Source organism: Moschus berezovskii, chromosome 1 (genome assembly GCF_049115385.1).
Source record: "Moschus berezovskii isolate FMDL1 chromosome 1, NW_MosBer_1.0, whole genome shotgun sequence".
Taxonomy (NCBI): Eukaryota; Metazoa; Chordata; class Mammalia; order Artiodactyla; family Moschidae; genus Moschus; species Moschus berezovskii.
The window spans coordinates 2,718,578-2,732,066 of record NC_142460.1 but is presented as its reverse complement, the minus strand read 5'-3'; the positions used below and the strand labels follow the sequence as shown (position 1 = coordinate 2,732,066).

The window sequence follows — 13,489 nt, the reverse complement described above, 5'->3', positions numbered from 1 at the left end:
TCTTCCTTGTTTCCCTCTGAGAAACGCAAGCACTATATGGGAGCCAGTGAGTGCAATGGGGCTTGGCTGGTGGAGCTGCGGTAGGTGAGTGGTCAGTTCGGGAGAAGGGGACTGAAGAGGTGAACAGGCCATTCTCAGGCTCCAAGATCAGGTGTCAGGCCTCATGGCTTGGCTCTCTGTGCACCCTTGGGGGGTCCCCGCGCGCCTTCCAGCGGCCCCCCCCGTACCCTCGCTGCCCCGGGCACCTCTGGGTCCCAGCACCCCCTGCCCCACAGGTTACCCCTCGCCACCCCAGCTGCCCTATCCACCGCCCCTGACCTCGACCCTAGCTGCTCTGTGTGCTCCCCGAGTCGCGGCGCGCCCCCACCCCTCCAGCGGCCCCAGGCCTCGCTGCCCAGAGCACCCCCGAAGGCCAAACGCCTGACCGCGCAGGCCCCGCCCGGTGACGCATTTCCAACAGCCAGGAACCCAGGCCGACCGGGCACGCGCCCGACGGCCGGGAGCGCGCATCGTGCACGCGCGACTGCCACGTGACCCGCGCCGGCCAATCTGCGCGCAGGGATTTGGGGGCAAAGCGCGGCCCCGCGAGCAGTTGCGGCGGGAGAGCGGCGGGCCGAGAGCGTGAGTCGGTCGCCTGAGGCTGCCTGCCGACCCGCTGCCCTCCGAGCGCAGCCATGTCCGAGGAGAAGCCCAAGGTAAGGGCCGGCGGGTGCGGGCCGGGCCGGACTCAACCCCCACGCCCGCGCCGCCCCCGCGCCCCGCGCCCCGGGCCCCGCCGCTCTCCGCCGCCGGCCGCTGGGACCCGTGTCGAGCCGCGCCGCTGGGCCTCCCCTCCCCGCTTCTCCCTCCACCCCTCCCCCACGCCGCCCTGCCCCGCTCGGTTCCCCTCCCCCCACCCGTCTCGCGCCCCGCCCTCCTTCCAGGCCCCGCCCCTACACAGACCCCTCCCTCGGACCCCGTCCCAGGCCCCGCCTCTACCCAGACTCCTCCCTCTCACCCCGCCCCTCCAGGCCCCGCCCGTACCCAGACCCCGCCCTCGCGCTCCGACTCCGCCCAGGTCCCGCAACCACTGTTCGAGCTCCACCCCTCCGGCTCCAACCCCGCCCGCCGCGCGGGAAGCCCGGCCTCGTTGGGCCGAGTCTGGGAGAGCTGGCGCTTCTAGTCTGGACTCTCTCCATCCGCCGACGTCGCCCGCGTCCCCAAACCCTCTCTGGGACCGCCCCTCCCCAGGACCTCTTCCCTCGCCAGGACCCTCCCTCCTAACTATGCGTCTCACGGGGACCGGCCGGCCTGGGCTTTACTGCCCCGCTTGTGCGTGGTCCTCTCCTCAGTCCTCGCTGCGGAGCGCCGAGAGGACGTAGGCCGGGCAGGGGCTCCGGGAGGCCTGACTTTTCTGGATCCACTGCGGCCCCCTGGGTGTGCGCCCATCCCGCGTCGCCGCTGCCGGGTGTGCGCTCCGCAGTCTGGTGCCCTGGCTGGCAGTCCTCGCGAAGGTCCGCGGTCGTGAAAACTAGTGTTGGAAACGGGTTTCTGGAGTTTTTCGTCTGCACTCTTGCTCTGCGCGCAGCCTCTCTCTTACCCCGCTGCTGCTGCTTGGAGGTCGTACCCCAGTGCGTAAAGGAGGCAGAGCCGGGCTGGGTGCGCCTGCACGGAGCCCCTGGACGGGATCCCACGGTGGGGCCCCGGTGGACGTGGCCTTTTCCGCGCGGGAGCCTCATCGGAGCTGCCTTTGCTTTTCCGGTGGGGGTGGGAGCAGATGTAACTGCCTTTCGTTGTGACCTCTAGGTGATCTCTTCCTGAGTTTAAATGCAATGAGATGCAGTGAAATACGTTCAGTAATCATCCTTTGGGTGCGTTTAAGCTTAACACTCCCACGTGTTCAATGTCCAAGGCCTAGTTCAGTAGAATTAACTTGTTTTAACTACTTCCATGACGGCGAGTTGGTTGTGCCTCACACCCCACCCTTGTCTTCGGAGGCCTCGGTTCCTGCCGGGCTGCTCTGGCTCAGAGATGCTCTCTCCTTTGGGCCTGGAGGGAAGGGGTAGGAGGCACACCTCCAGGCCATCTTGGTGCAAAGAAAACCTTGTGGTCCAGTTGGGAAAACAGTTTGCCTCTCCTGAAGAGTCCAGGTAGGGGACTGACCAGGTGAACTCTGCTCTAGTTTTTAGGGTTTCTTCCTTCCCTTTCCTTTTTTCCAAGTTTTGATTATTAGGGATTCACCACGGGTCTGGACTTCCTCTGTCTGGTCTGTAGCCGCCGCCCTCTTTATGTTTGTGTTCTGGTCCCTGCATCTCTCCCATATTTTTTAATTAAGAAAGTAAATGCATCATCTATGTGCAAAAGAATGAAGTTGGACCCTTCTCAACACTAAATGTGAAAGTTAAGATGGATCAAAGACCTCAATGTAAGAATTAAGACAGTACAACTTTTAGGAGAAAGCATAGGACAGAAACTCCACGACACTGGACTTGGTGGTGATTTCTTAATTATGACACCAAAGACACAGGTGTCATTTAAAAAAAAAGACTTATGAAAATTTAAAAATTTTGTACATCAAAAGACTGATGAAAGCACAGGGTAAAAATGCAGCCGCAGAAAGGGGAGATGACATCTTCAAATCACTATCAACCCAAAACCCCACAGAAGGCTGCAAATAAGAAAGTAACTTGGGGTGTTAAGAATTGTGATTGGGAGACACAGATTTGGCTAAAACAAAGAGCTTTCTGGGTAAGAGAAAGAATCAAGGGCTTACAAAGGCAAGAGCCACGAGGTTGAACTCTGACATAGAAAGAAATGTGTGTCCCGAACGGGTGGCTGTCACGCATTGTTTCAGGGTCAGGGTCCCACAGGCGTCTCGAGTTTTGGGCAGGTATCCTGGATGCTTTGTCAGGACAGGATGTGGTCACAGGTCAGATTCCGTCTGGGTTGAGATGAGCGTGAGTCCCATCCTCAGTGGTCTCCGGGTTCTGTCTGAGGGGCTCTCTGAGCAACACCGACTCCCTTTTGATTTTCCTTCTACATTGCATATCTGATAAAGGATCATTATCTAGACTGTATAGAGAACTCCTAAAACTCAACAAGAAAATAAGTGACCTGATTATTAAAAAATGAGCAAAAAATCCTGAATAGACATTTCTCCAGAGAAGACATACGAGTAGCCAAGAAGCTCATGGAATGATGCTTGACATCACTGATCATCAGGGGACTGCAAATAGAACTACAGCGAGGTACTGCCTGACACCCATTAGGATGGCTACTTTAAAAAATCAAAACAGAAAGCAGCAAGTGCTGGAGAGGATGTGGAGAAGTTGGAATTGTTCGTGGGAATGTAAAATGATGCAGCTGCCATAGAAGAGAGAATGGAAGTTCCTCAAAGAATTAAAAGCAGAATTTCCATATGATCCAGCAGCTCTGCTGCTGGGTGGAAGTGTTAGTGGCTCAGTGGTGTCCAACTCTGCGACCCCACAGACTATAGCCCGCCAGGCTCCTTGTCCATGGAATTCTCCAGGCAAGAGTAACTGGAGTGGGAGCCATTTCCTTCTCCAGGGGATCTTCCTGACCCAGGAATCGAACTCAGGTCTCTTGCATTGCAGGCAGATTCTTTACCACCTGAGCCACCAGGCAGGCCTGGTCTATGTATACAGCAGGGTATTACTCAGGCTTAAAAATGAAGGAAATCCTGATCCTTGCAACATCAGGGATGAACCTGGAAGACATTATTATGCTGATTGATGTAAGCCAGTCACAAGAGGACAGATAACTATAATTCCACTTACAGGAGGTCCCTAGAGGAGTCAGATTCATGGAGGCGGAAGAATAGTGACTGCCAGTGGCTGGGGGAGGACAAGTGAGGGTTTCATGGGGACAGAGTTTCAGTTTTACAAGATGAAAAGAGTTGTAGAGATAGATGGTGGCGGTGGTTGTATTTTATACTACAAACTGTACACTTAAAAATGGCTGAGATGGTAAAGTTTATGTTATTTTAACACAATGAATAAACAGCAAAGAAAAGAATAAATGGATAGGAAATCTTATCTGAAAATGCAAGGAGGTACCCTGGATTGGATTCTGGAATAGAAAAATGGTATTAGTGGAGAAAAATGGTGAAATACAAAACAGAGAAAGGGTGTTAGTGGAAAAACTGGTGAAATACAAAGAAGCTTGTAGCTTTGTTGCTAGCGGCGTGCTAGTGTTGTGTTCCTGAGCAGGAAGCACACTGCGGTGCCTGAGATGCTAACGCCAGGGAGACCCAGGGGGGCGTGTAGGAAATGTAGGATTATTTCAAAATAAAACCTTTATTTGAAAAGATGAAAAAGCAAAAGCATCCTTGGTCTCTGGGGAGTGGTGAGGTGCTGATCTTGGGATCCCCAGCTACATCAGAGGGGGGCTCATTGCTAGAATCTTGCCTGCTGGGACCACTTCTCAGAGCCAGTCTGAGCTCCTCTACTCTGGACTCCAGCGGCCTCCTTTCCTCTCCTCTCCATGTGGCGGCGAGCAGGTCCCAGGGCTTGGAAGGGGGAGCAGTGGGGAAGGAGAGCCCCAGGAAGAGGAGAACTTGGCCGGGACAGCACAGAAACCTGCTTTGATCTACATCCAGACTATGCAGATTGACTTAGGTCATCTTCATCATTTTGTGAAAAAGCAGAGACTCCTCTTTTCCCCAGCAGTGTGCTCTCGGACTGAGCTGTGCTCGGAACACCAGCTTCTTGCATCAACTTCCAGTAGTTTCCAAGGACCAGAGACCTTGTTGATCACTCAGCAGCTTGGAGCGTCCCATGGGTCATGTCAGGATAGGATAGGGCGGTGACCCCATTCAGGTGGGAGTGGCGACCCAGGACACACTTGAGGGTGGCCCTCCCTGGGAGGCAAGCAGGGAAGCCGCAGGCAGTCTGGACCCTGAGCCACTGTGCAGCCTGCTATTCTGGCCAGAAACGTCTCTGGTGTCTTATTCATCCTCACACTTGAGTATCAGTCACCTGTGCTCCACTCCCAGAGCAACCTTACAACAAAGGCAGATCTTCTCTCCGTTGTTTTCTGGTGTTACACAGATTTTTTTCCCCTTAAGCTGACGTTTGTGACAAACGCTAGGTTGGCAGGTCATTTGCCTGACTCAGCAAATAGAAGTTACACGTTAGTTCGGTATAGGAATATGACACACACACCAGTGACTGAATTGCTGGGGACGTTTAAGAAGCAGTGGTGGTTGTGGGGTGACAGGTGGAGGCCCAGATCCACGTCTCTTTGCAGGAGGGAGTGAAGACGGAGAATGACCACATCAACCTGAAGGTGGCCGGGCAGGACGGTTCTGTGGTCCAATTCAAGATCAAGAGACATACACCGCTCAGCAAGCTGATGAAGGCCTACTGCGAGCGCCAGGTGTGGGGAGGGGAAGTGGAATGTGTGTGCAGGGGCCTGGGTGTGTGCTTATGTGCGTCCAGGCTGGCCGGGTTTCCCTGGGTGGGGCAGGTGTCTGGTGCTGTTGGAATCTGAGCAGTGGGTTCTCACGGATTCCATCCCCCCTTCTCCGTGTCTATGGAGACACTGCCCTGGCACAGTTTGCTCCAGACACACTTAATCAGTTCAGTTCAGTTCAGTCGCTCAGTCGTGTCTGACTCTTTGCGACTCCATGAATCACAGCACGCCAGGCCTCCCTGTCCATCACGAACTCCCGGAGTCTACCCAAACCCATGTCCATTGAGTCGGTGATGCCATCCAACCATCTCATCTTTTGTCGTCCCCTTCTCCTCCCACCTTCAGTCTTTCCCAGTATTAGGGTCTTTTCAAATGAGTCAGCTCTTCGCATCAGGTGGCCAAAATATTGGAGCTTCAGATTCAACATCAGTCCTTCCAATGAACACTCAGGACTGATTTCCTTTAGGATGGACTGGTTGGATCTCCTTGCAGTCCAAGGGACTCTCAAGAGTCTTCTCCAACACCACACTTCAGAAGCATCACTTCCCTTTATTTACTGCTTTACAAGACAAAGAGCCGCCTCACTGGCGCCCTCCCATGGTGATCAGAGACACTGACGCCCTGCGTGTGTGTGTCAACCGTGCCCTTGGGCCCCTGGCGCTCTCCACAGGAGCCAGTCCTCTGGCGGGGATTCGGAAATCCTTGACCTTAGTTTCCACTCTTGGCTTTGATAACCCTTGCCTTGGCCTGTTTGTTGTTACTATTAAAAACACATAAAAAAGCTCCATACCTTCCTCTCTTCCTCCCCTCTTTTCAGGCTTTGCTCCTCAGAGGAGGTCACTGTTAATTCCAGCTTTTTTTTTTTTCTCACTTTTTCTTGGTAAAAATACTTGTGCTTCTGTTTCGTGGAGAAATTTTGGATTTTGGAGACTATTTTCACCTGTGAAAGGTGGGACTTCTGCTCTGACCCGTGGTCCACAGAGCCAGCCCCTGCCCCTGCACACAGCCCCCTCCCTGCACCCAGCCTGCTCTGGAATCTGCTACTTTTGTGACCAAGCAGCCACCCCAGCCACATAGCAACCTGTGCTTATTGCTGACTCCTCTCTGAGTCCTGTTGTTCTTGGTCTGGTGGTGGCTGTGTGTGTGTCGATTTCAGGGTGTCCCAGCGTGAGTTTATGCCCTGCATTTCCTGCTGTCCTGTACTATCTCCCACCCAGGCCCCCTCCCTCCTGCCCCACCTGGGCTGTGGTCCTCCCAGAGCCTCCCAGGAATCCTTCTGCCCACATCCTCTGTCCCCCCCCCACCCCTGGACTAATCTTTCTGGACTAATCCTCTTCCCCTGTCTTGATAAAGCATATCTTCCAGTATCTTGCTCAGAAAGCATATGAAGAAGACTGCTTCTCTGAATGTGATTTGCTTTATAAACCTTCACACTTGAGTAATTTGCACATAAATTTCTAAGTTGAAATTCATTTTCCTTTTTTGGAGTTACTGCATCATATTCTAGTTTCCCCCGTTTGTGTGAAAAGTTCAGTGACGCTCTGATTCTCGGTCCTTTGTTGTAATGTGGTTTTATCTCTGATAGCTTTCAGGACTTTATTTCTGGACTCTGAGGTAGGCAGTTTTGTCTTAGACTCTTCTGGGCACATTCTCGGCCTTTTTGGTCTAGAATCTCAGTTCAGGAACCGGACCTTCTGTCAGTTCAGTGACAGTTTGTGTCCCTCTCCAGCAGGATTCCATCCAATTTAGTCACCTGTGCCAGCTGTGTTCATCTGGATCATTTCCTCCGACTGTGCATGGGTTCGTTGCTGTTGGTCTCCTTTCTGGGAGGTTTTCTCAACTTTCTGTTCCCACTTTTTATGGGTGGTCTTGTGTCTATCATGATTTCTGATTTTCAAAAGTCCTTGTTCTTTACTGTTTTCTGTGGCTCCCTTTTTCTGGAGGAACTCTCTGTTGTTTTCCAGCTGCCTCAGAGCTTCAGGCCCACTGGTGAGACTGTAGTCAACTGGGTCATAAATCTGTGTATTCAGAAGTCTGGTGTTTTGATGAATGTGTGATTCTTTTTGAACTAATATGTTAGCGGGAAATACTTTACACAGTGATAACTGCTTTTTTTTTCAGGGCTTGTCAATGAGACAGATTCGATTCAGGTTTGATGGACAACCAATTAATGAAACAGACACCCCAGCACAGGTAGGAACCCAGAATGTCTGCACTCAAGGGCTACTTCCAACCTGCATGTGGCAACTGCCATCAGGAACGCTCACATTTGAGAGTTACTGATAACTGTTCATACAGAACACTGTACATTTTCTTTCCCTTTTTTTTTGGAGGGTGCTGCATGGCTTGTGGTAGTTCCTGACTAGGGATTGAACTCATGCCCCTGCAGTGAAAGTGCAGAGTCCTAACCACTAGATGGCCAGTGAATTCCCCTTACATTTTCTTAATGGCTTGGATTATTTGATTTTGTAATTTTGAGGTTCAGTTTTCAAATGAGAAAAATGTATTTTGTCAGCCTCATCTGTGTTGGGAGAAGGAGCAGGAGGGCTGGGTTCTCAGCTGAGGTAGTCCAGGGTCACGGTCGAGGCCCAGCGTCCTCACCCCGACCCCACCCCCACCCCTGCTCTAGGTGAGCTGGGCAGATTTGATCGCCACCGCGTGCTGTCGCAACACTGGACCTGCAGTGTTAGTCTGCAGCTGCATTCCTGCCTCCATCTCCTGCCCTCTGAGCGCTGATGCCAAGGGGCATGGGTGGAGAGGGGTGCAGCGTGCTCCATTTCCTCCAGCATCAGCCACCATGTGCGGCTCTGTCAGGTCTGCGCATTGCTCCTCGTGGAGGAAGTGCCTGGGGTCCAGGCTGCACTCCTGTCACTTGTCAGCCAGACGACTGCAGGGTTGAGCGTGGGGAGAATCAGCCAGCCTTCAGTGTGAAAGGGCTGCTCTGTAGAGGTTGCATCTCTGCTCCTGTGGGGAACCGCATGCCCCTTATACAGAGGGAGGGGGCAGCTGTGGGCTCCCCCAGCCTCTCCGCTGATGCTCGTGCTGGGTCGTGTCTGCAACAGGAGTCCTCCCCCTTCCCTCTCACCCCCCTTAGGGGTACTGCTCTTGATTTCTGAGCAGGATGCTACTTGATGGGATGGGGAGGCCAGCAGAGACCCCTTCCTTTGGGATGGAGTTGGCTTTGGCAGCACCTGTGTGGACTCCACTCCCTACCTCTGAGGTCCCCAGGACGCAGTGCTTCTGGTCACTCACTCCTAACTGAAATCTGATGTTGTGTACTTCTCAGTAGGACTTGAGACACTTTGCTTTTAACAAGACTTAGTTTCTCTGTTGGTCAAGGCCCTAGCTTTGTGGACTCTGTTAGGGAGAACTTGGGGAAGAAGTGGGCTACTTGGAAAGCCATAGCTGAGCCTCTGTCCTCATGTGCCCACTTGGGGGCGGGCTCAGGTGCGTGGGGTGGGGTGGGGTGGGGTGAGTCCCCCCCGGATGAGCAGACACTGACATGCCTTCTGTGCCTGCAGCTGGAGATGGAGGACGAGGACACCATCGACGTGTTCCAGCAGCAGACGGGGGGCTCCAGGGTGGCCAGCTGCCTCTCAGGGAGCGGCCTCTAGAGGCTCCATCCCCTCGTGGTGCACTGTGCTGTGTTTGCTCTTGAACAGTGGACGTGTGGCCAGGCCCGTCAGCAGGGAGGCTCGGACACCACGGACATTCCCCAGAAGGACGTTGCTCTGATGCACCTGAGTGCCACCGTGGTGATGGCCCCCAGCCTCCCTCGGCCCATCGCCTGGTACCTGTGTTTGGGTAAAATGCGTGCTGAGGGACTTGGGCTTTGTTTTTACTTTTTTGTTTTTTCTCCCTCCTGTGACATTTTCTCCAAGCTTGTGGCCTGAGTGCCTGCTTTCTGCCTAGACGGGGGTCTCACTCCAGGTGTTGACCCGCCCCGTTCCAATCATGGAGAGAGCCGTCACTCCTCTGGGGGTGCTTCTGTGGGCGAGTTTTGGGGTCATGGTTGGTATGGGAGATACACTTTCACTTTCTGTTTCTTGCGGGCACAGGTTTTTTTAATGCTAAATATTAGAAATGTAAGCTTTGCCAGAATATAGTAAAGTTGAAGGGAAAATACTGGGATGTTTCTTAAAAGGTAAGTTCTTCAGTAACATGGCCCTGGGCGGGGTCTGGGGCCCTGGACCCATTGCCACCAACTGCCGGTGACGCTGCTCGGACACAACAAAAATGGGCTTTTCCCCTTTTCTTAACAGAGAAGAAAGTCAGTCCCACACGTCTGCTGTGGTCACAGTGCCAGGGCCTCAGATTTCCTCCAGTATTTGCTTCTGATGAGTAACAATGGTCTGTATGTAAACAAGGAAGATAGAATATTGCTGATTTTGCTGTTATGTTTTTGTGTAAAAGAGCTGCTTCAAAGTGTGGCTACAAGTGAGAGATGCCTCCGGGTTCTCCCCGAGGACCGTGCTCTGCTCCCCAAGTTGGTATGGAGCTTACACGTTACGTGTGATTTCAGTTCTGTGCATTTTGGGGTCTGTTTTGGTTAACTTCCAATGGTTGTTCTGTTGCCCTTCCGTGTGGACTCACTCCTATCTGATGGCCCCTGGCTGCCTGTTTTGGTCACCTGGGCAGGACAACCACCATCATCTCCTGCTCGCCTGAGACCTTGCTGGAGAAGTCTGCACTTCCTTTGTACCTTGCTGTTTGGGCACAGGCGGGGTGTCTGCGGCTCTGTTGTGTTTATTCCCCAATTTGTACATTATTTGTTGTTCTTTACTACTGTCAACAGTAAACATAGTTTGGTATTCTGTCTCTCGGCTCATATTCTACACGGCGTTTGGAGAATGGACATCGTTGTTACGTTCAGTATTTGCAGCAACCCTTCAGCAAGACCACTCCGACTTCCATCTGAAGGCTGGCTCACCTCCTGCACTCCTGCAGGCTGCAACATCCCTGCCAAGGCCCCCCCCTCCCCTGCAGAGCTCTCCACCCTCTCCTGGGCTTCTGGGGGGAGGGTTACCATGACTCTGGGCTTCTTGATATTTTTGGTGTTTGAATGTGAGACTGTTTTCCTTTGTGCAGTGCAGCTGACAACTTATTCTCTCACCTGTTTTGAAATGGAAGTGAGTTGAAACTGTTTTGGAAACTTCTGGCCTGTTGCACTGTGATCCTGTATCAGGGTGGTTGGGTGAGGTGGGCACTGGCTGAAAGCTCAGGGGCAGCGGGCACGTGACTTGCTTACAGCAGCAGCAGGCAGAGGCGTGGCCTAGAGAAGGGGGATGTGGAGCCCAGGAAGGCAGGCCCTGCACTCGTGGGGAGGGTGACATGTCAGGATGCCTGAGGTCAGGAGCACTGCAGTTTCTGGGGAGCCCTAGTGCAGTGCTGCCTGAGTCCTACCCCCAGCATCTGACCGACAAGCAGGCAGTGTCTTGGAGGTTGTCGTTTTATCTTAGAAATGTGTGCAGATGGTGCATTTGGAATAACAGATCTGCTGATATATTAAAATATTGTTACGTAAAACCAGCTCCTAGAATCACTGGGTTAAACTAATGCTTCAGTAGGAGACAGGCTCGTCTTTATATTATGGGTGCCCTGGGTCCCAGCTGGCACTTTCCCAGTTTCAGTACTAAAACCCCACACCCCAGGACCCCTTGACCCCAGGCACATGGGTGGTGCCGGCCTAGCTGCACTGCACAGCACAGGTGGGAGAGCACCTGTTAATCTCAGCTGCTCTATGACGCAGCTTTCATGGAAAGAATCTGCAAAAAGCAGACCCTTTTTATACCTCAGAACTTCAGTTCCCAAAGAAACTAGTTCATTCTGAACTTGCTGGCCTGTCCAGTGGGTGAAAGCCTTTAAGTATCATACACTGGGTGCTCGGAACCCTTGGGACACTGGGACCAGCTGACTTGAGCTGAGCATTGCCAGATTTAGCGAATAAAACACAGGATGCCTAGTCTCACTTGAATCTCAGCGAGGATGCCCGGAGGGGAGCGTAAGTATCCCTGAAGGTGAGCCTGTCCCACCAGCCACAGCAAGGTGAGACTTCCATTATATTCAGTTCAGTTCAGTCGCTCAGTCGTGTCCGACTCTCCGCGACCCCATGAATCACAGCATGCCAGGCCTCCCTGTCCATCACCAACTCCCGGAGTACACTCAAACTCATGTCCACAGAGTTGGTGATGCCATTCAGCCATCTCATTCTCGGTCGTCCCCTTCTCCTCCCACCCCCAACCTTTCCCAGCATCAGAGTCTTTTCCAGTGAGTCAACTCGTCGCATGAGGTGGCCAAAGTATTGCAGTTTCAGCTTTAGCATCAGTCCTTCCAATGAACACCCAGGATTGATCTCCTCTAGAATGGACTGGTTGGATCTCCTTGCAGTCCAAGGGACTCTCAAGAGTCTTCTCCAACACCAGAGTTCAAAAGCATCAATTCTTCGGCGATCAGCCTTCTTCACAGTCCAACTCTCACATCCATACATGATCACGGGAAAAACCATAGCCTTGACTAGACGGACCTTTGTTGGCAAAGTAATATCTCTGCTTTTTAATATACTATCAAGGTTGGTCATAACTTTCCTTCCAAGGAGTATTATATTTTGAGTTTTTGTCACTTGAAACTAATCCTGGTACAAACTGAACACACACTGATACTACAGAAGTGACCTCAGAAAGAGCAAGTGACGGATGCAGTTCAGAAAACACCCAGCATCTAATGGGTGCTGTTGTCTGAGCCTCATGTTGATCATAGTACTTCTCATCACCTGCACTTCTGTTCCAAGTAGAATTGTTCTTCAGTTGCCCTCTGACCCCTGACCTGCGTGGGGGGATGGGGTGTAGCTGGATCACAGAGAAGGTAACTACTTGAATGGGAGATGGAAACTGTAGGAGTATTTGCAAACCCATTATTTTTTGGAATTGTTTAAAAGTACAGTGTTTTTATATAAATCACCGTGGTCATTTGAGAAAACAGTGTCAGGCTGAATTTTTGTTGATGCCTATACTGCCAAACATGCATCATCGTGAGGTTTATTTGCGTGTTTTTATTCAACTCAACAGATGATGCTTACAACATCCAGGAACACAAGACAAAAACTCCCTGCCCTCATGGGACATGTTTCTGGTTAAAGGAGACAGATAATAAGCTTTTATATATACTAGAAAACTACACAGGGCATAATGTAGTAAATTCTACACAAGACTATGTTGGAATAAGTGTTGTGAAGATAAAAACTTCTTTTAGGAATGGGGTTCTAAGAAGCACGATAGAAAAGTAGATAGATCAATGGGCCAATCAGCTGTAGAACCACTGTGAATATTAATGAGAAAAGGACTCATCTAGTGACCTGATACACATTAGGCAGTGGAGGAGAAGTCAGAGCAGCGGCGGTGGATGCTGGCTTCTTGAGGCAGAGGACTAGGGCAAGACCGAGGGGGCCGCCGCCTGGGACGTGGGGCGGTGGGCTGCGGTTGCGCGGGAAGCCCACCCACCCTGGGGTGGCGGGGGGTGGGGGAAGGTGTCTGGCTGCTGCTCTGCTCCCTCCTCGGACTCCAAAGCTCCTCTCCAGGCCAAGCTGAACCCAGACTGACAGAGCATAAAACGGCCACAATCGCCAATCTAACTTTTTCAAACCTAAAACCGTGTGAGAGTCGCCACCGAGCACCAACCGCTCTCCGCATAGATGTTCTCGCTTTAACTGAAGTTGCGCCTCGAAGTCACCGCCTCTGAACTGCGCGGGTGACAGCGCAGGAATCCCAACACGGTCCCAGGTGCACCCCAAAAACAATGGGAACGACACCCGCTCACTCGGCCCGCGAGAGGCCGCCCTGCCCACCCGCGCTCCCATCCGCCCTCCCCGGCGTCTCCACCCTCCGTCCGCGTCCCCGCCGCCGAACCCCGGAGGCCTCGAGGACGGAACAGGCGGCTCACACACACTCTGCTGGAGCCCGGGGCTCCGAAATCTGTTAACTTTCCTATTGGAACCTGGATCCGCGGAGGCAGAGCTGACCGCACAAAGTGGCTGAGAGTCCGGACACCAGAGCTGCCCGCACACCGCGCACGCGCCCCGCGC

General features: G+C 52.7%; 1 protein-coding gene across 1 annotated transcript; it reads left to right on the top strand.

Moving 5' to 3' along the window:
• Window positions 1–473: 473 nt before the first annotated feature.
• On the top strand, window positions 474–10,228 carry SUMO3 (small ubiquitin like modifier 3). The gene is made up of 4 exons (XM_055415190.2): window positions 474–695; window positions 5,248–5,376; window positions 7,534–7,605; window positions 8,934–10,228. Exons 1-4 carry the CDS (start codon window positions 675–677, stop codon window positions 9,024–9,026), a joined length of 315 nt encoding a protein of 104 aa, XP_055271165.1. The 5' UTR covers window positions 474–674; the 3' UTR covers window positions 9,027–10,228.
• The last annotated feature ends 3,261 nt before the right edge of the window (window positions 10,229–13,489 follow it).

Excerpts from the sequence above, each read along its gene's own strand:
- SUMO3 (XM_055415190.2), top strand. The coding sequence starts at position 675 with ATGTCCGAGGAGAAGCCCAAG. Across the intron at positions 5,377-7,533 it reads AGGCCTACTGCGAGCGCCAG|GGCTTGTCAATGAGACAGAT; the intron begins GTGTGGGGAGGG and ends TTTTTTTTTCAG. Across the intron at positions 7,606-8,933 it reads AAACAGACACCCCAGCACAG|CTGGAGATGGAGGACGAGGA; the intron begins GTAGGAACCCAG and ends CTGTGCCTGCAG.